Below are 27,808 nucleotides of genomic sequence, written 5' to 3' on the forward strand. Positions count from 1 at the left end.
CTCCCTTGCTAATTACTGCTGCTAATTTTTATTACAGCATTAGCTAATGCCGTGCTGCAGAGCAAAGCACTCAAGTGGAAAGTACACTGTAAACATGGCTGACGACAGCCAGCGTAAAATATTGTTGCTGTCTTCTCTCTGATGAAGTGTGCACACTTGGAGATGATTTAGATTTTTAAAAATGGATGTGAATGTAAACCACTAATGTAAACACAATTTATGACGTTTTGGTGCCCAATTACTGGATTATTAGGACGCCGCATGATGTAACTCTTCTATACCCCTGAAGCACTGCACACAAAAGAGTGAAAATTAAGTTATTTTTTTGGATAAATATATATACATGGTGGTGTTGATATTAAACCCAAAAGTTTGACCCTAGAAGCCGTGATGACTTGAAAGACACCTTAAGGATGTTTTGCTGATTCACCACGGAATTTGGTACACACCTCACAAGCACATTTGTGAACATTTTGAGAAAGATGGCCGCCATCAACTGTCTATAAATTATTTACCATTATTATAATTATTATACAACATTGAGGATATTTGTGTTATATGTACATATATATGCTACCATGCTAACCTATCCCAGCTGTCTTCAGGCGAGAGGCGGGGTACACCCTGGACTGGTCACCAGCCAATCACAGGGCACATATAGACAAACAACCATTCACACTCACATTCATACCTATGGACAATTTGGAGTCGCTAATTAACCTAGCATGTTTTTGGAATGTCGGAGGAAACCGGAGTACCCGGAGAAAACCCACGCATGCACGGGGAGAACATGCAAACTCCACACAGAGATAGCTGAGGGTGGGATTGAACTCGGGTCTCCTAGCTGTGAGGTCTGTGCGCTAACCACTCAACCACCGTACAGCCTTTAACGTATTTGTGTTTCATCAAATACTTAAAAACCCGATGACTTTTGTTTGATCATGTTTTATTATCAAATAATTGAACTCGGGTCTCCAAACTGTGTGGCGTGTGCACTGTGATATGTAAAGGAATATGCATATAATGTGACTAATCATTATATTGCATTATGTTCCATGTGGTATACCATACCATACATCATGTTCCACACGGAAAAATGATTAGCATTTGAGTGTTGCACATTACAACTCCATGTTTTACCCGGAGTACCCGGAGAAAACCCATGCACAAAAACTTAAATAATTCAATTTTGACTGTTTTGATAATGCACTAATTGAAGCCAATGAAGCTTTTTTTCTCCTTGCTGCTCTCAGCACGTCTGCTTCCTGTCTTTTTACAGCGGGCTAGCTCATGTCTGGGCTGAGTCATCACTCACTCCTTTATTGATTACGTGTCGCCTTTCAATGAATTCCTAATAAACGGTGATTTGTCCAGCAGCTCACGCTGGGACTGAAAACTTCTTGTCTCATCTATCTTTTGCATTTTTTTTTTTGTCCTCTCTCATCCTGTGTGCTCCAGGTTCCGAGGAGGCCTCGATGTGACTCATGGTCAAACAGGGACAGAGTCAGTTTACACCAGTTTCCACAACAAGGAGATTATGTTCCATGTGTCCACCAAGCTGCCTTACACGGAGGGAGACTCCCAGCAGGTAGGGTGACGCTCCTGTGATTTATTACATGCAAGCTAATTAGTGTTTGAACTTGACTAATTGATTGCTAAAGGACTGGTTTCAATAGCCACGTTTACATGGACCCAAATATTCCAATTCCATTTGGGTTATGTTACACCCGCAAACGTGATAAACCATAAACGTAATACAAATCTGCAGCTTTGAGCGTAATAATCCCGCAAATGTAACAAATTTCCCACAAACGTAATAAAATTTGCCTACTGCAAACGTAATACTGAATTTATGTATGAATGTAATAGTTATTACATTTGCAGGAAATTATTACATATGTAGGAAAGTGAAAATCTGTAAATGTAATAACTTCCCACAAATGTAATATGAGACAAAATAATGATCTTTGTGGTTGTTGTTTGTTTTTTCTTCCTTTAATGAGGAAGAAGGTGAAGATGTTATTTTGAGGATTTTAACAAAATAGGATAATATAATAGAATAATAAAAGGCTAATTCTTTTTTTTTCATTTTTGGGGAAAAATATTATTATTATTAGTATCGTTTGAATACATGAAAGGAATCTTTAATTATGAAATTATAATTTATTTTAAATTAAAAAAGATAACATAATTGTGATAATTGCAATTGTTTTAATACAATTTTTTACATGGGTGGGAGGGGGTGCAGCTTACTGTGTTTCAACATGTCGGATGCCAATGTGGAGTTACCTGGAGTCTACTTGGTGAGAGCAGAAAAGAGACTGTAAACAAAATGGCAAGATGAAAGGAGTATACGTTATAGCATAGGGCATATTCTGGTGAAGGACACTATCTGCTATCCTCAAGGTTCTGCATGCTGAAGGACTGTCATGGCTTCAATATTGTATGGATGTCGGCAACAGTACCTCTGGATTGGCAGACTGCTATCTCAAGTATCTAAGCGTCTTGTTCACGAGTGAGCAAAGGTTGGAGCGTGAGGTTGATAGGCGGATCGTGGCAGCGTCTGCAGTAATGCAGACCCAGATAAGTGGAGGAAAATGGAATGGAATGGAGACTATCGACATTTGGGAAGTGGAGCTGAGTCTAGGACCCTATTACTTCTACCTCGCCGTTGCTGCTTAAGATTCCAACATGTGGAGACAGAGAGTGATGTTATGGACTAAGCACACAGGATCCCGAGGCCTTGGTCATAAGCTACCAAGACTTAACCCTGCAGGATTGTTATCAGTTTATAGAATGACCATCATATTGAACATGACAATAGATCTCCTGTACGATAATATAATGGGTCTTCCTCCTGTCCATCATCACCACACAGCAAGTCAGCAAGGAGCTAAACCAGGGGTCTCAAACTCAATTTACCTGGGGGCTACTGGAGTTAGGGTCTGGGCAAGGCTGGGCCGCATCAGGTTTTCAAAAAAAAAACAAAAAACGCATTTATTAAAAACTGAAAAATACACAAACTTTTTCAGTGCTTTGGTTCCGATTTTCGACAAGAAAAGCTCTGATAAAACATTCCAATGTTCTCAAATATATTATTTTTTATTTTTCTGCACAAAATAAGATGAAAAATAAATAAACAAATCAAGAATAAAGAAAATCAATCAGTAATAAATAAATATAATAATAATAATAAAATGGCAAATAATAAAAACTTAAGAAACCACATATAGTTGGTGGGTAGACAAATTATTTTTTTCAGATTTTAAAATGAACAAAGCATTATTAGAGCCCTGTAGACATGACAAAACACAACTATAGTCACATTTATACTTTTTTTTTACTTTATTTACAACATATTGCGCAACTGCAGGGTCTTGAGACTCATGCTAACTCGCAAACTAGAGCGCTAGCGACCTAAACGGTAGCCTTCAAGTTATTTCCTTTAAACTTAAATAGCCAAAAACTTACCACTTCCACACAGGTAGGGAGGATAACTATTAACAGTTATTTAACCTTTAACATGAACATTAATCAAACGTAATAATTTTTTCTGGGTACATGATACCATACAGCATCCATATCAAACTTGCACGAGCCGCACTAACATTAAGCTTTCATATCAAGGCGGGGGCCACAAACTAGTGTCCTGCGGGCCACATTTGGCCCACGGGCCGCGTATTTGAGACCCCTGAGCTAAAGCATCTCTACCCTACATTAAATAATAGTTCAGATTTTTGTTCTTACCTGGGGTACTGGAACGCTAGAACTCTTCATGTTTCTTTCTCCGTCCTGGGTGTGTAGAAATTAATCGTCCTCGCCGAAGCGTGCACTACACACATAAAACTGCTTCATCCTTGCCACCTTGGCTGCAGTAGCCAGTGGCAAGAAGCCAAAGTTGTATCCGTGACGGGAAAAGCGATGTAATATATACAGGTGGTTCAGACACATTCTTGTTGTTACATAATTACAAGTCAGCACCAAAAACTGTGTCAAACAGGTGATGGAAAGGTGTGCAACCACTGACATGCAGTGATATGAAGAGAGAGAAAATAGTGCCATGCGATTCGGAGGCTTGGGGTTTGTATGTTTTGAACACATATTGTTATCAGAAGAAAAACGCTTTACTTTTGTGACTACATCAACTAATCGGAACTACTTTCTTCAACACCAAAAACTGACAGAAGAGAAGATGTCGGATTAAAGTCGTTAAAGTCTGATACAGTCTGTCTGCCTATTTAGTGCAGGGGTCGGCAACCTTTACCAAAAGAGCCTTTCTTCTTCCAGTCAAGAAAAATAGTCTGAATCCGCAAAACATTACACAGGTTATAAACTATTATGAACTATAATCTTTTTTTTATTATTTTTCCAGTTACAACAACAGACAAACTATAATGAGTGCAGAGTGCATGCGGACGACTACATATAATAGTAATAATAATATAATAATTTAAACACTGAACTATGTGGCCCTTTGGAGTCGTTCTTGTTCATTCATTCATTTTCTACCTCTTATCCTCACTAGGGTCACGGGGGTGCTGGAGCCTATCCCAGCTGTCTTTGGGCGAGAGGCGGGGTGTAAAACCTTTGCACATATAGACAAACAACCATTCACACTCACATTCATACCTATGGACAATTTGGAGTCGCTAATTAACCTAGCATGTTTTTGGAATGTGGGAGGAAACCGGAGTCCACGGAGAAAACCCACGCATGCACGGGGAGAACATGCAAACTCCACACAGAGACGGTTCCTAGCTGTGAGGTCTGTGCGCTAACCACTCGACCGCTGTGCAGCCGAGTTGTTCTTGTATTTGTGTAAAATTAAAGGAAGACATAGTCGACATATCACATATCTGCATATCAGTGCTGTCTGCTTAATATCATTTACATAATTTGACTCATCACGGGCAATTCAATATGTTTGCACTGAATTCATTTATCAAATGGCCTCCTGGTGATGTTTGTTGCCATTTTTTTGACTGTTTTGACAGAAAAACACATTTATTTCATTTTCTGAATAATTTCCTGTGTATTCAATTTAGAGAATAGATGTGATGATATTTTTATGAACGATTCTTTCATGTATTCTCCATCTGTGAACAGCTTTTCGCTTCTCATGATCTCATGTGCAGTTAGTGTCGCAACGCTATCAAGTGGTATCGAGTTTGGAGCGTTCATCGAAAAGTGCCTTTCAACTTTACATTCATTGTTTGTTCATTTTTCTTGCACATCCAATCCGAAGTGAAAAATGAGTGCAGATGCATTCATGGACTTGTCATGAATTGATTATTTCAAACTGTTTTCGCTTTTGGTATTTCAAAAAAATCAGATTGGCGTGGGAGCTGCACACAAGGAGACTGAACAGCCGCCACATATGGCTCCGGAGCCGTGGGTTGCTGACTCCTTATCTAGTATATCTGTCACGACTGGTGTTCTTCCATGTGTGATGTTCAAGCTGGATGAATGCTCCTGTATTCTTTCTCGAGTGGATGGAACTTGGTTACTGTGGTAACGCTGTCATTATAGCATCGGCGGACAGTCGGCACCTTACACAGACTGACTCGTGAAAAAAGTGAGAAAAAAAGGTGCAATTGCATTCAATGACAAGAACTGCATTCATGCAGTCTTAGTACCAACTTTCATTAAAAGAACATCCATTTGAACATTTCCCATTTGATTCTATTGTTTAAGGCAGGGGGTCGGCAACCTTTACTATGAAAAGAGCCATTGCCCACTAAAGAAAAATGGCCTGGAGCTGCAAAACAACATCTAAATATCACATTCTAAGAAGAGAATACAACAAATAGAAGTGCAGTACGTGTGAATGTGTAATGGATGCCAACTCGTAGGGTTATCTTTGTATCATCTTGGTGAAACCCGACTACCTGACGCCCGAAGAAACGTGTAACTCAGTGAATTGACAGCCTGTCTTTTAGCCGGCGACCAACAGCTCCGATGAGCTGACATATTCAGCGAATTATGAGTCTCCCACGGTTTTGGTCGTTAAATTCATGAGGAATTTGGGTATATCAAAGTAGTTCAGATAAGAAAATACCAGCATTGCAAAGGGAGCCACAACAAAGAGGCTGAAGCGCCACATTCGGCTCTGGAGCCGCGAGTTGCTGACCCCTGGTTTAAGGCTTCTAAACTGCACGTTTATATTGTTCATAAATGTTCAAAAGATCTTGGTTGTAAGCCACGAAGCCCCCATGGATGTCTGTCTGTTTTAATAACAACATTCAGGCATATGCAGGAAGTGGGTGTGTAAATCAAAACCATTGTGGCTGTAGGTAACCTTCTGGTGTTCATTGTTTACAGTGAACTTTGGCATGCACTGCAAATCATAAAGTTACAAAATAGCTTGTTGCGCATGAATAAATATTAATTATTGTATAATGGGCTGCACGGCGGTCGAGTGGTTAGCGCGCAGACCTCACAGCAAGGAGACCAGGGTTCAATTCCACCCTCGGCCATCTCTGTGTGGAGTTTGCATGTTCTCCCTGTGCATGCGTGGGTTTTCTACGGGTACTCCGGTTTCCTCCCACATTCCAAAAACATGCTAGGTTAATTGGCGACTCCAAATTGTCCATAGGTATGAATGTGAGTGTGAATGGTTGTTTGTCTATATGTGCCCTGTGATTGGCTGGCGACCAGTCTCGCCCGAAGACAGCTGGGATAGGCTCCAGCATGAATAATTGTATATATTATTATAAATTGTATATATTTATAATAAATAAATAGTATATCTATGTGTGTCATCCAGCTGCAGAGAAAACGGCACATAGGCAACGACATCCTCGCCATCGTGTTCCAAGAGGAGAACACGCCGTTCGTTCCCGACATGATCCAGTCCAACTTCCTGCATGCCTACGTGGTGATACAGGTGGAGAACGCATGCACAGACAATGTCACTTATAAGGTTTGTCTCCATGCAGCCAACATGTAGAAAATTCCATGTTTTTTTTCCATTTTTGACATCATCTGTGCTCCACCTCTTCCTCCGGCAGGTGTCTGTGACAGCCAGGGATGACGTGCCCTTCTTTGGGCCGGCCCTGCCTGACCCGGCCATCTTCAAAAAGGTCAGTGATGGCGTCACGTCACGCAAGCGGAAGCACGACTAAACAGCAGAGGTCAACATGGACCTTTATTTCTTCTGTATCTTTCTCAGGGTCCTGAGCTTCGAGAGTTCCTGTTCACTAAGCTCATCAATGCTGAGTACGCTTGCTACAAGGCGGAGAAGTTTGCCAAGCTGGAGGTGAGAAGAGTCCATCTCAAATATTTCTACGTATGGACAGAATTTTTTTTTTTTATGCATGAAAATCAATTTGGTTTCAGGAGCGCACACGTTCAGCCCTGTTGGAGACCTTATATGAGGAGCTCCATATCAACAGCCAGTCCATGATGGGTCTGGGCGGAGATGAAGACAAGCTGGAGAACGGTGGCAGCGGTGGGGGAGGTGGAGGATTCTTTGAGTCCTTCAAGGTACAGCTTCTACTCTGTCCAATAAGGCACAACTTCATGTGCATGAGAGAATGAGCGCACAACGTTCGCCAACGCTTTTCCCTTGTCTCTGGCTTCCTGGGGGATTCTGGGTACTCATTCACGAGAAAGCCAAGTGTAGTAAATGGGTTTCGTATCTCAAAGGACCAGACCTATGTGGCGGTTGACGTCCTCGCTTGGCTTGTGACAGCCGCATTTATGAATTTTTTTGTTTTTTTTTGATGCTGGAGTGCCACGTTGTGTACGAGAGGCACTTTGACTGCACGTGCTCCATCAATGACCATTTGGGCCCGCTGGAGCACGTCCATGCCGCCATCCCGCAGCGGTGGCAGGTGTGATTGTGTCTGCCTCTTAAACATCTTAATGGCTCCTCATCTTGGAGCTGATGATGCATGTTGCATGTTCTTCTTAATGGCAGCCAGCGTTCACTCACATGTTTGTCTGCTGACGTTCATTTGTGAGCCACACCTTGTACTGTAAATGTCTTTCTTGATCTTTCACTCTCTCACTGTTACCTCTCCGATTTTCTTAAAATATGAGCCTAGACCTCACAGCTAGTAGACCCGAGTTCAATTCCAACCTCGGCCATCTCTGCGTGGAGTTTGCATGTTCTCCCCGAGTTTTCTCCGGGTACTCCGGTTTCCTCCCACATTCCAAAAACATGCTAGGTTATTTGGCGACTCCAAATTGTCCATAGGTATGAATGTGAGTGTGAATGGTTGTTTGTCTATATGTGCCCTGTGATTGGCTGGCGACCAGTCCAGGGTGTACCCCGCCTCTTGCCCCAGGACAGCTGGGATAGGCTCCAGCACACCCCGTGATCCTCGTGAGGATAAGCGGTAGAAAATGAATGAATGAGTGAGTCTAGGCTGCACTGCAAACCTGCATAGACAGTATATGCACCGCCAAATGGCATCAAATATATAATAAATAATATTAATAAATGTTATATTAATAGATTATATTATTTATAGAAATTATAATATATAATATATATTATTAATTGTATATATATATATAATTTTGATAATAAATAATATTATTAAATATTGTGTTAATTAATATTCTATAAATTATAGAAATTATATTATATTAAGAAATAATAATTTAAATAGTATTGAAAAATATTGTATTAATTAATATTATATTATATTAATAAATAATAATTGTAATCAACCTACCTATACCTACAATACAACAAATACTTTAATACATGTCAATCTATGGACAAATATATGAATCAAAATGTGGCTGCATCTTAATATAAAAAAAACATTTACCATCAGAAGAGAACATGAAAACTCCACCCAGATATGTTCCATTTTATAATTTCATCTTTGTGGCAACATTTTTGAAGAGAGCCTTTTTTCTGTTCCATAAGTTTGATATCAAACGGCTTTGGCGTGAATTCGAACAGCGATGATGATCATTGATATCAAAAATGAACCAAAAAAGCCCACAAATCTTGCAGATCAGGGTACCATCTCTGTAGTTTGGTTGGCTGTAGGTGTTAGGGTATTTTTGTATAAGCTCTCCCTCTTGTGTGCACTGCCCCCTAGTGTTGGGCTATAGATTACATGTATAAGCAGGCATGCACTCAACAAAACTATAAGTCCAATAAAATTAAATATTGACTATTGATTATTAGTACCAAATATAACATATGAACAATTGCATACCAGTATTAAGGCCTGAGGGTGTTTGACTTTAAAAGTTGCACAATATTACAACCCTAATAATAATAATAATTAATAATAATAATGTAGATTTCCGCGCCTCCACCCAGTGACCGTATCTCCTCATCTCTCTCTGTAGCGGGTCATCCGCAGCAGAAGCCAATCAATGGACGCCATGGGCCTCAGTAACAAGAAGTCACACACAGTCTCCACTAGTCACAGTGGCAGCTTTACCCACAATCTGGCTGAGAGCCCCAAAACACCCGGCATTGTAAGTAGCACGGTGTGTGTCAGTGGAGGACCTGCTACACTACACCCTGTATGTGTCTCATCCCATTCTCACTTCCTTTTATTTATTTCTTTGGTGCATTCACACGTCGGGATTCTCACTTTCCGGTGTGACACTGGAGTATGAAAAGAAATAGAATCCATCAATAAGAGGAGGTTGTTTAGTGGTGAAGTGAACTCCGTGTACGCAGACGTTTTGACTACCCAGACTCCCTTGCTCCTTCCTCTGCTGCTGCAGTGCATGTGACCTCAGTGTTGTTGTTGTGCATGTATGGCTGCAGAATGAAACTGTCCGTGTAATGTGGGGTATCTTTCAAAAGTGAGTACAGATCTCACATTTCTGTATTTCAAGGGACAATACACTAAAAAGTAAACATAGAGTAGTCAATATACAGCTTGAATAGCAGTCTAGATCCAGAAGCTATTTATTGTCTAAATAGCTGGCAACACAAGTGAATGCAGTGAGGAGTTCAATGACCTCCATATTGGAGAGACCGAGCAACCATTATAGATGTCCTAACACTACTTTGTGAGCAGTTTTTACAGGCCCAGAGTCAGTAGTTCATTCAGACAGAAAGGGCAATACGAGCCACGTTTACATGAGAGGTTTTTCCTGTTTCCGGATGGAATCTTTCCAAATTACCTCTCCGAAAGGAATATTCTAATCTCTTGTTTACATGCGCCGCCATAATCAAGCAGAATAGTCAATGGGGCATGCGCAGTAAAACGTAAACATCGACATCACGTGATACCGACTTCCCTGAGTTCTTCTTTCACTTGTTGGAATAACTCCGTATTGCGAGTTTTTCGTCCATCCAGCCTTGAAAATTAATTAATTTGGATCACAAACAACTTTCCGCAGCAGTACAGTGTCGACTTCTATCCTCCATTTTTAAAACTGAAGAACGTCTCGAGCTGCGTGTTACGTCATATCTGAGCATGCGCTGAAAGAACGAATCCGGATAAAGGTAAAATTCAATCTTGCTAATATTTTATAATTAAACTCGGGACATGTTTTATATAGATATATATATTCTTTTTTTTTAATAGAACTGGACTTATGAATAAAGTATAGAAGGGTTTAGATTCTGTTCCACAGATGGCGCTAATGCACACGAAAGCTGCTTAACAACAGAATAAACAACAGAAGAAGAAGAACATACCCTGACAACTTCTCATTTGAGCGGGTACAAGATAACGCAATCGGATCGGGGAACGGAATATTCCACCCCAGTGAATCCGATTATATGTTCACTCGGATTGGCGCTTTTCTTTCGGAATGAGGTGTATGAACGGAATGCAATTGGAATATTTGGGTCCATGTATACGTGGCTATTGTCCAAATTCCTGTTTGAAAGAAAGCTATCTTTGTCTAAACAGAGGAAGAGGTTTGTGCCATCACTTATAACAATGTCCCAACATATCTCCCCCAAAGATTGTCATATTCCATGGCATTCCAAGTGACAACGAACATGTTTCTGTTTTGTCACCAGACAGGCAAATGACCTACCAAGAGACCTGAATTCACTTTTGCCCACCATGAACCGCAGTTCCCCAGCACTCGTGCAGCCCCAGAGCATGACACTACCACCACAATGTTTTACTGTAGACAAGACATAGTTATCTTTGTGTTGTACTGCAAATGGATGGTTCATCTATACGGCTATACAAGCTGTACAAACTGAAATAGTCTCATTTTTGTTTGATACCGACTGTCAGCTCTCGCGTGGGTGGGTGGGGGGGCGGGGGGAATTGTAGTAGCACGCTCATCCCCGCAGTCAGCGTGTCGATATCGTATACGATGTTGTGAACTTCTGTGTGCTGCACGAGATCTTGTGATGTGTTCTTTTCTTTTTCAAACTGCCATCTGTTTTCTCTTTTTTGCATCGCCCCGCGACCCACTCACCCCCCGTGACCCCCGTCCCGGCTTGTGTGGCTCAGTCATTGCTTGTCCCAGGGAAAAGTCCCAGTAAATATGGACGCCGAGGCAGCGCCATAGGGATAGGAACAATAGAAGAGGTTCATGTTTCTTTCTCCCTTCTTGTTCACTCACTGTGTTTTCTTTTTGTGTGTTGCAGCTAATTTATTGCTCATGTGATGTGATGGCTTGTTTGACAGGTCCTCGCTCATCTTTGCATTTCGTGGCAGCTCTCTTGATAAAGATGATGAAAATTAATCCTTATTCGTAAGCATGAATTATTGTCGGATTTAAATTGGACGTGTCCACCAGACATTTTGACATTTGGATAGTCTGACCTCTGTAATAAGATGTCTGAAAGGTGCTAATGCCGAGTCTGATATGTGGATTATACGGAATAATGTCGGACTCCTGCTGGGGAGGAGTCCAACATTTTGGGCCGTTCATTTGTTATTTCATTTTCTACCGGGGGTCGCTGTCTCCGGGGGAGAGGCGGGGTACACCCTGGGTTACACCCTGGACTGGTGGCCAGCCAATCACAGGGCACATATAGACAAACAACCATTCACACTCACATTCATCCTGTTGGTTACTAAGTGCTCCTGAAAGAGGGACACAATCACATAATAATAATTTTGTAATGTAATAATGTCATAATTTCATAATTTTAATTGAATTTAATAATACAAATAATTTAAATATTAATAATAATAAATGATACATTTAATAATAAAAATAATAATACATTTAATAATAAAATAATAATACATTTAATATTATAATAATAATAAATAATATAAAAAAATACTAACAAATAATATAAAATAATAATACATTTATTATTTTTATAAATTTATAATGCACTTTACGTGTAAAATATCGAGTCTGCCCCCCCCCCCCCCCGTCAATTTTGTTAAATCAATGCGGCCCGCCAGTCAAAAAGTTTGCCCACCCCTGGTTTACACTGTTTGGGCAGAAAGGACAACTTTTGGATCTACTGACTGTTGTTGCGCATCGATCAATTCCAGCTGCTAGCCTTCTCTCTTAAATTGCCATTGACACGCTCAACCCTGACGTAGAGTTGTGAAAGCAGCATGTTGTGTGTATATAGCATGTGGTGTCATCCACGTTGTTTCGTGTTTCTGACTCTCCTCTCTCCCTCTCCGGCTGTCAGTCACTCATCATTCCTGGGAAGAGCCCCACCAGGAAGAAGAGTGGTCCGTTCAGCTCCCGTCGCAGCAGCGCCATCGGCATCGAGAACATCCAGGAGGTCCAAGAGAGGAGGTGAGACCATCAGAGAATGAAATAAGGACATTAAAAATAGTCTGAGGGACTGGCATTTCCCGAAACTGTGGACTGTAAATGGCCCCGGAGCTACACTTTGGACACACCTGGACTACTGTATTGCCTCAGCAAGTGACTGCAGTTGTTTTATTTAACTACCAAGAATAGAAAGCGCATTTTAAGAGCAGGGCCATCTTGTTGTCGGTTGCGTTGTTCAACTGTATTTTAGATCTTCAAGTATCTTTCTTGCATCTCATTCCATTCCATTGAGTTTTGGAACTTTTTGGAACGTTTGCAACAAATGGATAGATTTTGTGTTTTGCAGCAACACTCTCACAACAACACAAGCACTGACTTGACATCTCTATCTCACGCTGCAGCCACGAGGTGTCACATTGCACCCACAGGACATCCGACAGCGGCCTGCTCTTACAGGAAAATAAGTCGGACAACTCTTCCAGTCATAGCTCCCCAGAATTCCCTGCTGCCAAGAACAGGTAGATAAAATATTGCTCTCGTTTTATGATGTTCCCGGGAAAGCTGAGCTAGCCTGAGCATGTATGGTGTATGTTTTTAAGAGCGGTCAAAGTGACGTAGGTGTGTAGTTTGGCCATGTGTTGCAGGGCGCCATCCATTCCCGAGGCTCAGGACCTTTCCCGCTCCTCCTCAAACGCCAGCAGCTTTGCAAGTGTAGTGGAAGAGAACGAGGCCGAGGAGGAGTACGACACCGGACTGGTAGGTGCTGAAACGTTATACCATAATGGTCCTATTTCTTAACTATTTTAAATGTGTCTCGAGGTCCCACAATTGCGATTTGGAGGTGTGCTAACCAGAATTTAGCAAGCTAGTAAGCCCTACTGGGATTGAGTTGTGTCTGTAACTTTAATGCTAATGAGCTGTTTGCCCATGTCTGTGTCACATATACAATATAACTCATATACAACATAATAGGAACATCATACTTGGCAGAGCTCCAGGCTTTGTTTTAAGATGTGTAGCGAAGCCTGGGGAAGGTGTTTTTTCCTAATGACTTCATGAAATGTCCGCGATTCCCACGTTTGCTACTCAAACGCTTATCCTAACGAGGGTCGCCGGGGGTGCTGGAGCCTATCCCAGCTGTCTTCGGGCAAGAGGTGGGGTACACCCTGGACTGGTCGCCATGCAGCCAATCGCAGGGCATATATAGACAAACAACCATTCACACTCATATTCATACCTATGGACAATTTGGAGTCGCCAATTAACCTAGCATGTTTTTGGAATGTGGGAGGAAACCGGAGTACCCGGAGAAAACTTGGGGAGAACATGCAAACTCCACACAGAAATGGCAGTGTGGAATTGAACTCGGGTCTCCTAGCTGTGAGGCCTTCACGCTAACCACTCCGCCGTACAGCCCTGCTTTTGCATTTTAGGCGTCATAAAATGTCACAATGGTGTGTGTGTGTCTTCCTGCAGGAAAGCGTGTCCGCCATGACACCAAGACACTCGTTGGATGACGGCGGCCTCTCAGGTGAGGAAATTCAATTCCACAACAGATGTTCGGACAATCACGAATGATACACTTTTATTTATTTGTAGTTTCTTTTTTCATGTAATAGCCACACATCTTTCTTCTACCCACCTTGCAGCCAGTCGCCTCCAGCATCAAACCGACAGTGTGAAGGGACCCGGGTCTAAAACCACAGACGGCTGCCCAAAATCGGAGCGCCCCCCCTTGGAGCGCAAGTTCTCGGTGAGTCAGTCTTAAATGCAGCAAATATGTAGTAGTTTCACATTTAAAGATCTTTTTCAAAGTTGACATAAGGGGTTCTAATTTTGTAGACCAGGCGTGGCGCACCTGCTTTGCGCCACGCCTAAGGTGCGCCAACGTGGTGTGGCCAGTGTACTATGCAAATTTTGTGAGCAGCACCGCCTAGCGACACTGTAGGGTCGGCCCTGGTTAGCATTTTACTTTCAGCTGCCGTCAGGTTGAGTTTGTGCGTGACGTCTTAGATGTAATGGGAATATGAATACAAAAAGAATACATTCAGAATAATGGTTCAGACGCTTACATTAAATAGTGGTTGCTGTTATTGTTTTTTCCACTGAAATGTGCGCGGCACTCTGAAAAATCTGTCTTGGTAACGTGTCTGTACTGGCCGCCTGTTAGCCAATTTACCATAACGCAGACTGCGCTTCGCCTGCGCTTCGCCTGCGCTTCGCCTGCGCTTCGCCTGCGCTTCGCCTGCGCTTCGCCTGCGCTTCGCCTGCGCTTCGCCTGCGCTTCGCCTGCGCTTCGCCTGCGCCACTAATAGACCAGGTCGAAGCTGACCAGCTTTCTCCGCACCTTTGGTGGGTTGTTTTGTCCCGAAATTGTCACTCCGCCAAGCTGAAAATGTGGACTCCTCCCCAGATCCGTTGCCATGCCTATCTCGACGCAGTCCAGTCTACCAAATTGGCTGTGCACACAACCAAACTACCACTGCATGGGCTGCGCCACGTTACGCCACCTTGCGCTGTGCCACAAAATTAGAGCCCAAGATGTTGTAAACTTGTAACGTTTTTTTTTTTTACACAGAACTGTTAGCTACATGCCACTGACTCACCACATTGACGCCATCATCAGGTGAGACCCAATGGTGACGACTGTTTCTACTATTTCTAGCTGCTAGCTCTAGCAAGTGGGATTTTGAGTCCGCACTTTGCATTGTTATATTGTTATAATAATTGTTGCATTATTTTTTACTTGTCCAACGTGATAGAGAACATAACATTAAGTTGTGTTAGCTAGAATGAACTCACAGTTTAACAGCAACATCATGCCAAGTTGGCCTATTTGCTGAAGTAAAATGTACAATTCCCAAGTCCAGAGATGACTTTATTTTAAAATATGTTTAAATATTCCACTTCCTGTTTACCTCTGTCACAGCATTTCTTCGAGAGGCACCACATGTCAGAACCAAGCGACAGGTTGCGTCGCCTCTTCAACTGACAAGAGGTCAACTCTGAAGCCAGATCCTCCAAACATTTGGCTCGGAATCCGCCGCCTGTCCTGACAGACGCCTGAAGAAACTCCGAGGACACATCCTGCCTTGAGTCCAGCTCTCAAAGTCCTTCTTTAAAGGTCACACAGCATCACTACTGTTTGTCGTCTGCTTTGACAGATTAAATCTGCTTGGCCTATCCCGACCAGTGAGCAACCATCCTAGTTAGATTTTTGGGGGGGATGGACAGGAAGCGAGAGCAATGGAAGAAAAGTCAAGAGACGGGAGATCTCACATCTTATTGTCACGTGAGTTGGCGGTTGAGAGGGTTTTGAATCCCTGACTTATTTAACAAGCATTTTTTTCAGCAACCAGCAGTATTTGTCTTGCTTCATTTTAGATTGAGGCTACTTGTGTGATGGTTGAATGACAACTGAAGCATTTTTTAATCCCAATAATTCTATGAAAATATGTCCAAATATGTCTACTGTGGTGCCTCGACCAGCAACAAGCATTTGAAATCACCAAATGTCACTCGGTTATTGTTTGTTTGTGTGAGTGTGTGTGTGTGCGTAAGCACATGTGTGTGTGTGTGTGTACTGTATATGGTGTCAACCCGCTTGACAAAAACTAAACAAAACGTCCTCTGGTGCCATGTTGTACCTGTGCTTAATGTTTTATTGAAACCACATACATGTTGGATATGTTTGCGACGTAAGACAAGCTAAGGTTGTTTGTCTATTTTTCAACGACACTGTGACTCATCTTGAAGTTGCCTTTACGATGATTGTGTCAGGTGAGAGCTTGTCTTTATCCCTGAATGTAACACACGGCACATCATGCTTCACTGTTTATTTGCAAATCGGGGTTTGATGCTTCAGCGATTCCCCCCCTCCCCTTATCTCGGTTTCTTTAAGGCTGCGTTCACACTTGTGGATTGGAAAATAAAATTAAAAAAAAGACACTAAAAGTGCGCACTTTGGTGCAGTTTGCTTTGCGTTTATATTGTTATTTTTGTCATGGGACAGAAGACTGCACAGTAAAAACGGATGCAGGGGTTGTCCAAAGTGTGGCCCATTTGAGACTCGCAGCTGATTTTTTTTAAATTGGCTATAAATGAAACAACGGCTGCACAGCGGTTGAGTGGTTGGGGCGCAGACCTCACAGCTAGGAAACCCGAGTTCAATCCCACCCTGTGTGGAGTTTGCATGTTCTCCCCGTGCATGCGTGGGTTTTCTCCTGGTACTCCGGTTTCCTCCCACATTCCAAAAAAAACATGCTAGGTTAATTTGGCGACTCCAAATTGTCCATAGGTATGAATGTGAGTGTGAATGGTTGTTTGTCTATATGTGCCCTGTGATTGGCTAGCCACCAGTCCAGGGTGTACCTCGCGTCTCGCCTAAAGACAGCTGGGATAGGCTCCAGCACCCCAGCGACCCTTGTGAGGATAAGCGGTAGAAAATGAATGAATGAATGAATAAATAAAACAACCAACAGAGGAAGATTAGGGCCACACAGGAAACTAACACACTAAAATGATGTGTATTGGATTTAGTGTCAATCAGACAACCTAGTGGATGGTGCAGATTTTTTTTTCACTTTCTGGGGGGGGGGGGGGCACTCCTGAATGGGTTTTGGACATTCATGCCCCAGAAATCTAAATAAAATAAGGAAAAATTTTGATAGGGGGATTTGTGACCTGTCTTTATTATTAATGACCAACTTTGTATATGTTGACCTACATTGAATTGGGTTGTTTAATCAATATGAACAATATGAAAGTGCCCCCCCACATCCTTTCATTAAAAAAAAAACTCTAAAGTCAGCTTTCCTGACCTATTAAGTGACATAATTAAAATATTGCATATTTTTATATTGTGCTCCATTTGCCAGTGTAGATTTCATGAAACTTCTAAACTATATTTACAAATTGCCACACACCGAAAGCACACCAATGCATTTTCTTTTCCTATTTGTCAATTCTGCATGCTTTCTGAAGCGTTCACATTTGACCTCAAGTGAACCAAACCAAGCAACAGTTCACTTGCAAGAGGACCAAAGTCCATCTCTCAGAGGCTGGCGTTCACATTTGATCTAATGAACCATAACAACAGAACAAAAGCACCAGAGTATGTTTTAGGTTTTAACTGAAGCAGACATGACAAGTGTGAACGCACCCTGAGTCAGTGATGAAATAAAGCAGGCACAAATGATTGACAGTTTGGAAAAAAAAAGGGATGTGCAGAAACACTGATAAATGATTCAGGTCAAACTCTTGAAACGAAAAGCATTGATTTCTTGCGCCCCCTAGTGACTTGATCACAATAGCACCTCGATGTGTCTGGCCTAACTGTTCAAATCCAAAGTAGACCAGTTTGGACTGGATTTTTTTCAGTGCTCTGTTTGTAAATGATTGTATTTCTCTTCTTGTCTGTTCAGTCAGCTGATGCCCTTGTTTAAAAAAAAAAAAAAAAAGAATTGGTTGTACATATTGCTTTAAATGCTTATTGTAAATAAAGATGTTTAACAAAGGCGACAATTACATAACCGGTGGTGGCTTATACCTCAAACACTTCAGCTCACATGTCCAGGTTCCACCATTTGAAGTCAAAGGGTTCCCTTCGCACGTTGGAGCCGCAGTGGACCTCTCCAAGCAGCCGGTGGTAGGAGGCGAAGTCATCAATGAAGGTGCAGCTGAGGCCCAGGTCTTCCATCAGAGAGCTCATTTCTTCCTCCAGGGCGCAGCGGCCGTTCACTTTTGGACCGAACGGCTTGGGAATGCCGAGGTTTTTGCCCAGGACGATCAAGTTCACCTGGAAATGTAAGTGATCGGCGTCTTATGGACGTTAAAAACTGTCTTGTGTTGTTTGGCATTAAATTAAGTGTTTAGTCTTTGCTGCAAGGGGACGTCGGAACCAATCTAAACCAGGGTTTTAAGAATACCACTCATCAGTACCACTCACCGGTACCAGAATCAGCAGCATACAACCCTAACCTCAATAAACCCAACATACCATGTCAGGGTAGAATGCCACAGCTCTGTATTCATTATCTTCGTCCTGCTGTAGCTTAAAGAGGATGGGCAGGTCGATGATGTCGGAGTCATCGAGGCCCAGCTCTCGTTTCAGTACGTCTCGGTTCCAGTCGATGCAGCTCTGGAAGACACACAAATCATGTTGTTGCACATATGAAAGAGTACGGGTGTCATGAGGTTGTCTGTTCACATGGCGAGACGGTACACGAGATGGAGCCTACCATAATAAGATGAGATTTTAGAAATGTACATTGACAAAACACACTATAGTGTATAGTTCATATACTCACCTGAACGTAGTTGTTCTCAGCTTGGAAGCCTGCATCTTCGAGTATGTCGTCCACAGTGATTGGCTCTTGGTCTCTGCGACCTTTGAGGAAGTATCCCTCAGATAAGTGTCTGGAAGTATATGATGATGAAATAATAAACGAAAGACCTACCCTCAAAGAGTCTGGCCTGGCCGTGACCGTTGTTCTTCAAGCCTCTGAAGAGCTTGTAGCCTGCATCTGGACTGGCCAGCAGCAGACGAAAGCCCTGCCAATGAGACAATGTCTAATAAGATGCTCACTGAGAGTTTGAACCGTGGCACCGGTATTGTCAGAAGCAGCTTTCTAAAGCCTAATAGAAAGACTATTATGGTCATATTATGGTCACCAAAGACTAATATGGTCATATTTCCTGGTTCTTGCCAGGACTCAAGTACCAACATTCTGGATGTACAGCCGCTGTCGTTTAGAGAGCCCGGTGAGAAGGTTGTTACTGTAGTCTAGCCTGTAGTCTACAGTAACAGTGTAACAATGTATTTTGGGTGATAAAAAGCTGCTGATGTGTTATTAAAGTTCAGATCTGAGACCCCCTAGATTTCTCAAGGTCTCATGTCTCAAAGTGACTGATAACATTTTGGGCTCTAATTTCATAGACTACGTGCAGGCGCAGTGCATGGCCCTGCCAACGAACGGGGTGTGGCCAGTGTACTTTGCAAATTTCAGTCTGGCGCAACACCGCGCACCCACGCCTCCATCCCTCCCACCGGCTCGCATTGTGATGTACCTCTGATGTATATTTAAAGGACATAAAAGGCGGTTCATTTGATTGGTTAAGATTACACTAGGCTGTGTTAAACCCTCTCACGCCTTCTATCCTCCTTCTTTGCCATTTGGAAGGTATGCTGCGCCTGCGCCTGCTCTACAAAATTCAGCCCCTGATGTTATAATGAATTATCGTATTTTCTGGACTTTAGTCGCACAAGGCTAAAAATGCATAATTAGGTAGAAAAAAACATACATAAGTCGCACTGGAGTATAAGTCACATTTTTTGCAGGTAATTTATTTTACAAACTACTTAACCAAAACAGACATTACATCATTTTGGAAGGCAAGTTCTAACAATAAAATAATAGAGAACAGGCTGAATAGGTGTAAGATATGCTAACACAATGCTTATTCAGCTACACAAAAAATAAACATGAACACAAAAGGTGTCCAGTGTTTATGTAATATTTATAAGTCGCTCTGGAGTATAAGTCGCAGGAACAGCCAACCTATGAAAAAAAGTGTGACTTATAGTCCAGAAAATACAGTAAGTACATTTGTTAATTAAGCTCTCCATAGGAGTGTAGTCTCGGACATGAAAGCATCCATTGGTTTAACGGTGCTAATGTTTACCTTCCTGTCAGGCGCAGGAACAAAAGTCATGAATTCATCCACATGGCCGACAAGCAACCAGTCTGAAAACAAAGCAATGGGCTGCTGAACCTTCTGTGCCCAAAGGAAGTCCTGGACCACTTGGGTCATGTTCCGTCCTTTGGTGGTCCTTAAACAAACACAAATACTTCATTTTTCTTTTGCCATATCCCCTTTTATGCAAATGTGACATTTTTATGATGTACACGGTAATATGTGCCTCTAGAGCTTGTTTATGAACACCAAATGTGACAAAAAGGATTTTTGCACTCAAGCGCTCGCTTTTGATGTTGTGGCTTTTCATGACATCATGAAGGGAAAATGGCCTTCCTCATGGATGTGATCCCACCTCTGACCCACCCTTAGCTAGATGAGCCTGAACCGTGCATACACCCACCGCTTCATGGAGAATAGCGCTGTAAAAAAGCAGGCTTTGCTACACATTTTAACATGCAGTCCGGAGCGCCGGAGAGATGCCGACTTACGTAGGGAAGGCCACTCCAATGATGATTCTTCCCAGCGGGTACTTTTTCCCATTCACAGTCACAGGAGGACTGACTTCCAGGTTGCCGAATGAGTCCAGACTGCTGACATCTTTTCTAAGCGCCACTCTCGTCACGTAGCCAAAGTCAGGACCCTGAAGACATCGATAGCATACGGAAGATTTCATGTCTGTGTGGACACTAAAGCTGAATCCCTTAGCCCTCAGGTTTTGCACATCAACAGGAATCGAGTGGTGTCCCAATTGTCCTAAAAGGAAGAGTTTAGGGGTAAGTGTACGCCCCTTAGCACTTACCATTCCCATTGATTTAAGGAGAATTCTTGTGGACTGTGTGTAAAGGGTGGATTTGGAATTCAGCCTAATAGACAATGAAAATAACGTTTAGAGCTTCTCACCAGTAGTTCTTTGTACGGAAAGTCCAAAAGTTTTCCATCTCTAGGTGAATCCAGGACAACGGGAAAGCGGTGGTGCGGAGCGTCAATGTAGCCAAACTCCAACTCATCCTAGTGAAAAATATGTCGTTCTTACTGTACGTTTTGGAGTGACAGGAGAGCATTTTCATCACTGGAGTTTTAATGACTCTGGAAACATTTTTCAACCAACACAAAGTTAGGATTAGTTTGACACTTACTTGCATCCAGCGATCTCCTCTGTTCATGTACTCATGACAAATGTTTAGTTTGTATCCGCTGTTGGCAACGAGACTCCTCATTCCTTTCAGGAAGGAGTAGTTATCTGAGGTGCTGAAGAAGAAAGTATTCATGAGACAATTTTTGCAGTTAAAAGACCTTCAGGATAAAGTTAGTTTCTAAAACCATAAAGACAAATAGGGTTGCTATGGTCAGTACACTTTGTACCTGCAGACGAACACCTCGACAGGCCTTAAGGTGTTAGGAGTCATGATCCAAGGTGCCACTCGGAACATGACCGTGTCTGTGAAAATGGGAGTCTCGGGGAGACCCTGTCAACAGATAGATACTTGGCTATAATAACAATAACAATGTCATATCAGCAGTGTTGGGCACGTTACTTGAAAAAGTAGTTATAGTTACTAGTTACTTCTCAAAAAAAGTAACTGAGTTACTCCACTGAAAAGTAACTAGTTACCAATGAAAGTAACGATTGTCCCCCCTCCCCCCACAGCAAAGATGGGTGCCATTACAGAGGTTTACATTTATTGCTGTCGACAGGTGTTTCTGTGGGTTTGAGTTGCTCACACAAGACGTGGACAAAGTTTTATTTAATGGACATAATGTATATTTTACCTTTGACATCAACGAGGTTCAAGTAGTGTCTGTACTTCCATTTGGCAAACGTTGTTTGGACGTGCGCTAAACACCCGCCCACCCAAGTTCTCTGATTGGCTGAAAAAGCAATTTTACTAAACCTTAGCCAATCCTCGTTGCTCATGTGCTCTAAACACCCGCCCACTTAAGTACTTTGATTGGCTAAAAACGCAAGCTTAGTAAACCTTAGCCAATTCTCGTTGCTTATGTGCTCTACACACCCGCCCACTTATGTTCTCTGATTGGCCAGATACGCAATTTTACTAAACCTTAGCCAATCCTCATTGCCTATGTGCTCTAAACGCCCGCCCACTCAATTATCTGATTGGCTGAAGACGCAATTTTACTAAAACCTGAGCCAATCATCATTTCTTATATGGTTATCTCACCCCCTCCCGTGTCACTCTGCAACACACACACTGTCGCTGTGCTGCACATTAGTTATGAAGTCGGTGATATAATTTTAGGTAGGAGTGTCGAAAATGGTAACGGCGTTATGCTGACATTAAAAGTAATTAGTTGGATTACCCGTTACTGAAAAAAGTTACGGCGTTAGTAACGTGATTTTAAACGCCGTTATTCCCCTCACTGCATACCAGTAATGCTAATGATGGACATAATTATCAGCCCTCCCATTTCCTCTGGAAACTCCCATATGGAGCCCTTCATTTACATCATGGACCAGAATTTACATAGTTTTCTGTAAATTCTGGTCCACCAGTACAGCTGCTACACACACAGGACCGTCTTACTGTGCAGATGGGCTCCAGGAGGCTGAGGCTGATGCTGATGAGCCCGTCAAAGTCTTTGTCGGGAAACTTCAGACCCTCCACATAAAAGTTCATCTCGGCTGCACCCCCCAGGTAAGGCACCTCCCTGGACAAGACGTTGCTGCACAGCACTTGGGCGAATTCATTTGCCACACCAGCTACATAAGGAAGAAGAACATAGATGTTTGTTTCCAGGTGTTGTCACATGATTCCAGGTTTACTCACATATGGAGTTGCTAGTATAGCGAGGCTTGGGCCTGTAAACTCTGACACCGTCTGCGTGGCCTTGACAAATGTGCATGGTGAGCTTGTAGCCATCTGGAAGCCTGGCTGGGCCACGTGTCCGAAGCACCATGACGGACATGTCCTTCAGGTCTGGAAGCATGTAAAGACAGCCACAACATTAGGTATCTTTTTGTGGAGATTTGGATGAAAGTTCACATTTAGGTATTTGGAGCAGTGATGACCTAAAAAACCTACAGAATATGTGGAAGTTAACTTTACTGCCAAATATGAACTTGAATGTCATGTTGAAGGTCGTTTGGCCTCAGCGGAGGTCTGCACTCTGCGCTGGTTCTTCTATACCTGACAACTTGGAGATGTAGTCCACCTCATTGTCTGGTTTCTGGAAATAGCTCCGCTCCGAGTCACAGTTCACCAATAGGATGGCTCCGTGCCCATCAGGCCCCCACTTCCAGGATCCCTAAGACATTTTGAACAAAAAAACAAACCTATTAATGTCAGGATGGGCGCTTTCTTAACTCATGTTGCTATCATGATTCTTAGTATGAATCCATATTCATGCATTCATTCATTTTCTACCGCTTATCCTCACGAGGGTCGCGACATGCTGGAGCCTATCCCAGCTGTCGCTTCGGGCAAGAGGCAGGGTAGACCCTGGACTGGTCGCCAGCCAATCACAGGGCACATATAGACAAACAACCATTCACACTCACATTCATACCTATGGACAATTTGGAGTCGCCAATTAACCTAGCATGTTTTTGGAATGTGGGAGGAAACCGGAGTACCCGGAGAAAACATGCACATTCCACACAGAGATGACCAAGGGTGGGATTGAACTCCTAGCTGTGTGGTCTGCACGCTAACCACTCGACTGCCGTGCAGCCCCGAATCCATATTATACAGAATAATAATGATTACATATTTATATAACATGTAAATTATACCAATACATATTTTGATGTAAATATAAAAAATGGAAATTCAAGCTCACCTTATTGGGATTGTTTTTCTCCACAACTCCATCTCGGTCTGCGTCCACATCGAGAGAGATTTCTATGTGCACGAGAAAGAGGTTTCATTTGTTTGAGATTGTTAACATGCATAAACAAATACCCTTTTTTAAATATTTGTTTAGTTTTTTTATCTTTGTTTTTAGTTTTCTTGTGGTTTAACTTACCAAGCGCTGTTAGGTGCAGGATTGCGTTCCCCAAAATGTCTTTATCCTGGCTGTAGTATCTGACAGATAGCTTGCAAAATAATGAAACTGATGTTAATATGCCCTCAGGTGATTAACTATTCATTAAAATAATATTGCAGATGTTTACTCCTGCTTAAAAAGCTGTCATAAATGAACTTGACTTGTGTCCTTTTTTACCTTGCTGTCATTTTCATACTGGCTGGCACCGCTCATGGAGATGAGCAGCACTGACTTTTCATTTAGGGTGATGGGGGAGAGATGAGAGGACTCCTTGGGAGGCGGGATGATATCGTACTTGACGCTGGGAGTGCATTTCACGGAGAAGAACGTGGAGTTGGGAGGCGCACACCTGCAGTATGAGGCCAGATTAGACCAAAGGCTCATGTTTACATGAAGCATTTGGAAAAGTTCACGTCTAGGTGAGAGGACGACGTTAAGCTTTTTATGTAAAATATGGTAATGGCAATGGTATAATTTCATTTGAATATGCATCAGATTACAATTGAATGCATCACATAATCAGTTCACAGTTCCACATGTCCAAAAGGAGTAGGAAGAAGCAAAGCTTATTAAATCCTACCCCTTTTGGAATGTGGGAGGAAACCGGAGTACCCGGAGAAAACTCACACATGCACGAGGAGAACATACAAACTCCACACAGAGATGGTCGAGGGTGGAATTGAACTCGGGTCTCCTAGCTGTGCTCGGGTCTGCGCGCTAACCACTCAACCGCCGTGCAGCCCTTGATAGAGACATGTCTTATCATAATAGCTCTGATTGGCTACTCCCAAATTATCCATAGGTATGAATGTGAGTGTGAATGGTTGTTTGTCTATATGTGCCCTGTGAATGGCTGGCGACCAGTCCAGGGTGTACCCCGCCTCTCACGCGAAGACAGCTGGGATAGGCTCCAGCATGCCCACGACCCTCGTGAGGATAAGCAGCATAGAAAATGAAAGAAAACAGCATTTTTGATACAGGTGTGCTATTGGTGCAGGTGTTGAGATGCAGGTAAGCTATGATTACATGTTCAATGTACAGCGATAATAACACAGTAAAGAATTAACAAGGCTGTTTATCCAAAGTCACAGTTGCTGAACCTGATGCGACTTGCTGCGGTGCCTTCAAGGCCTCAACATCCCTTTGTTTGTTCAACAATTCCACATTTTCCAACACCGTTTTCTCCACTCACTTTTTTTCTGAAGCAGCAATTGTATGGTGGGAAGTACCCCCACGCTTGCAACTAGACGTGCCCTGACTTGCTGGTAACATCCTTGCAATGCATGATTGACCGTAGACACGCAGGCCTGGTGGGCAGACATGGGAATGCGATATCACTGGGAATGCCATCGGAGTAGGTGCACATGAGTGGACCCGTACGGGTGCTTCCATTTTGTGCCTGCTCAGTAATCCAGTCTCACTCAGATGTGCTGTGTTGGCTGACATTTGGAACAACACATGCAATTCTATGGAACAACAAAGTGTCTGGTGTTTGCACAGCGACAAAAGATGGCTTGTTGACTCTCTCTCTCCCCTTTTAGTGATAAAATGTATTTAAAAAGAAAACTGCCAGCTCATCTGCAGTACATACATAATATTGACTTTGTGTAACTGTTAGGAGGAGCTAATTCAAAAGCTAGCATTAAGTCAATAAAGTAGTAGGAACAGTTCCAGGCATAGTATGATGTACAAAGTGCAGTTATACAACACTATATCAACATATACAGTATTTTAGTTCAATGAATACCTCTTTCATTGAATACATCTGCAGTACTTAAAAAGCAGTACATGAGTAAGTGTACATACAATATAAATTACTCGTTACAGCAACATAAACCTACCTGTTCAGCGCCACGTGAAGTGAGGAGCCTACCACACATACAATATTTGCAGTTTTATCATAATCGACTCTGAGAGTCCGGGGGTGAATCATGATGGCTGCTGTTATATTGTTACAGTGTCTCCTCTGCAGGTCCTGACCTAAACTGGACCAGCGGCACAGAGCTCAACAAGTGACAAATGGAGGCTACTAGTGTAAGACTTAAGCCCTGGCGTCTGATTGGTCAGTTTAGTGGACACAACACCGTGTCATGTGACAGCCCTCCCTCTCTTTGTCTCTGACTGATCATCTTCCAGTGGCTGTAGCTGCATGGACTTTCAAAAGTTGGTTGCGTGACTCAGATATTGGTGTTTATGATTATTAATCATCCTTTGGACTTCCCAATTAACCTAATACGCATGTTTTTGGAATGTGGGAGGAAAGCTTACCTGGAGTACCTGGAGAAAACCCACACACAGGAAGATCTGCAAGCTTAAATATATCTTATGGCATACCCCAGGGGTCACTGCTGGGACCAAAACTGTTCAACCTATGTATAAATGACATCTGTAAAGTCGCCCAAGATCTAAAGTTAGTATTATTTTTCCGAGTGGTTAGCGCGCAGGCCTCACAGCTATGAGACCCGAGTTTAATTCCACCTTCGGCCATCTCTGTGTGGAGTTTGCATGTTCTCCCCGTGCATGCGTGGGTTTTCTCTGGGTACTCCGGTTTCCTCCCACATTCCAAAAACATGCTAGGTTAATTGGCGACTCCAAATTGTCCATAGGTATGAATGTGAGTGTGAATGGTTGTTTGTCTATACGTATGTGCCCTGTGATTGGCTGGTGGCCAGTCCCTGCTTCTCGCCTGAAGACAACTGGGATAGGCTCCAGCAAGCGGTAGAAAATGAATGAATTTTGTTGTAGAGAAAACAGACAAGAGCTAATAAAAAAAAAAACAACAAACGACAAATATACAGTTCTCTCACTAACCGTATTACAAAAAATGTTAATTTGCATAATTGAGAATGTCTTTGTTTGTAAAATGACAATTATTAACTGATTAATTGATCTGGTAAATGTTCAATTACTACCCAATAATGTAATAAAAAAACAGGGAGAAATATTGCATAACCTGAAAAAAAAGGGGCGTTAGGATTAAAATAAGTTTGCTTCTTCCAACTGCTTTTTGGATGTAGAATTGTGAATTTTAATATGTGATGTATCCCAATGAAACCTGAATGCATGTTTAAAATACTAAATTAAACCATAAAGCAAAGTTACAATTACAGTGAGTGAGAATGAACAGCCTCTCCAATTTCAGGTAATAAACACCACAGTTTAGTTCACCAAGACCATCAAAAACAGCTTTAAAAACATGCAGCTTTCATTGTCTTTAGAAGTGTGTCGGTCGTCTAGTAAGTGATGTAAACAGCATACCTGCCCAGGTTTGTCTTCAAGGTGGTCCCGACCACATACAGGACTTTCTGAGCGATACATGTGTCCAGGCGGATTGTGCGTTGATATTCATTTTTCTTCTTGGGAAAAGCATTGACAGAAGAGGTTTGTTGCAACATGGCTGCAGCTACAAGTGGTGGTCGTGGTGTTGGCTGGTTTTGTTAGGAGCTTGTTGTTCCCA

The 27,808-nt window shown here is 42.4% G+C and overlaps 2 protein-coding genes across 17 annotated transcripts in view; one reads left to right on the forward strand and one right to left on the reverse strand.

Moving 5' to 3' along the window:
- rap1gapb (RAP1 GTPase activating protein b) overlaps positions 1–16,582 on the forward strand; it is an 87,087-nt gene extending 70,505 nt beyond the window's left edge. For 10 of the 15 annotated variants that reach the window (XM_058055946.2, XM_058055950.2, XM_058055941.2 and 7 more), the window contains 14 exons: positions 1,459–1,588; positions 6,767–6,922; positions 7,011–7,082; positions 7,172–7,258; positions 7,339–7,485; positions 9,319–9,450; positions 11,409–11,486; positions 12,560–12,669; positions 13,050–13,166; positions 13,275–13,404; positions 14,125–14,179; positions 14,268–14,401; positions 15,227–15,274; positions 15,578–16,582. In XM_058055946.2, coding sequence (XP_057911929.2) covers positions 1,459–1,588; positions 6,767–6,922; positions 7,011–7,082; positions 7,172–7,258; positions 7,339–7,485; positions 9,319–9,450; positions 11,409–11,486; positions 12,560–12,669; positions 13,050–13,166; positions 13,275–13,404; positions 14,125–14,179; positions 14,268–14,401; positions 15,227–15,235 — 1,357 coding nt within the window. In that variant the 3' untranslated portion in view covers positions 15,236–15,274; positions 15,578–16,582. The remainder of the gene's footprint in view (positions 1–1,458; positions 1,589–6,766; positions 6,923–7,010; positions 7,083–7,171; positions 7,259–7,338; positions 7,486–9,318; positions 9,451–11,408; positions 11,487–12,559; positions 12,670–13,049; positions 13,167–13,274; positions 13,405–14,124; positions 14,180–14,267; positions 14,402–15,226; positions 15,275–15,577) is intronic. The other 5 variants (XM_058055954.2, XM_078798646.1, XM_058055942.2 and 2 more) reach the window with 4 other exon arrangements.
- A 1,123-nt stretch (positions 16,583–17,705) lies between these two features.
- On the reverse strand, positions 17,706–27,774 carry padi2 (peptidyl arginine deiminase, type II). Of its 2 annotated transcripts, none has more exons than XM_058055955.2 (17): positions 27,610–27,774; positions 24,529–24,700; positions 24,331–24,400; positions 24,145–24,206; positions 23,493–23,610; positions 23,133–23,282; positions 22,890–23,065; positions 21,709–21,812; positions 21,483–21,594; positions 21,247–21,354; positions 20,835–20,986; positions 20,332–20,479; positions 19,107–19,200; positions 18,957–19,036; positions 18,647–18,787; positions 18,197–18,445; positions 17,706–18,083 (listed from the first exon to the last, which is right to left on the reverse strand). In XM_058055955.2, the coding sequence occupies exons 1-16, from the start codon at positions 27,744–27,746 to the stop codon at positions 18,212–18,214; spliced, it is 2,058 nt and encodes a 685-aa protein (XP_057911938.2). In that variant the 5' UTR covers positions 27,747–27,774; the 3' UTR covers positions 17,706–18,083; positions 18,197–18,211. The 2 variants fall into 2 exon arrangements, with proteins under 2 accessions (XP_057911938.2, XP_057911940.1); XM_058055957.2 differs by lacking the exon at positions 27,610–27,774 and adding an exon at positions 26,193–26,366.
- Between the last annotated feature and the right edge of the window lie 34 nt (positions 27,775–27,808).

This window comes from Doryrhamphus excisus, linkage group LG18, assembly GCF_037039965.1.
Source record: "Doryrhamphus excisus strain RoL-2023G ecotype Guam linkage group LG18, RoL_Dexc_Guam_v1.1, whole genome shotgun sequence".
NCBI lineage: Eukaryota > Metazoa > Chordata > Actinopteri > Syngnathiformes > Syngnathidae > Doryrhamphus > Doryrhamphus excisus.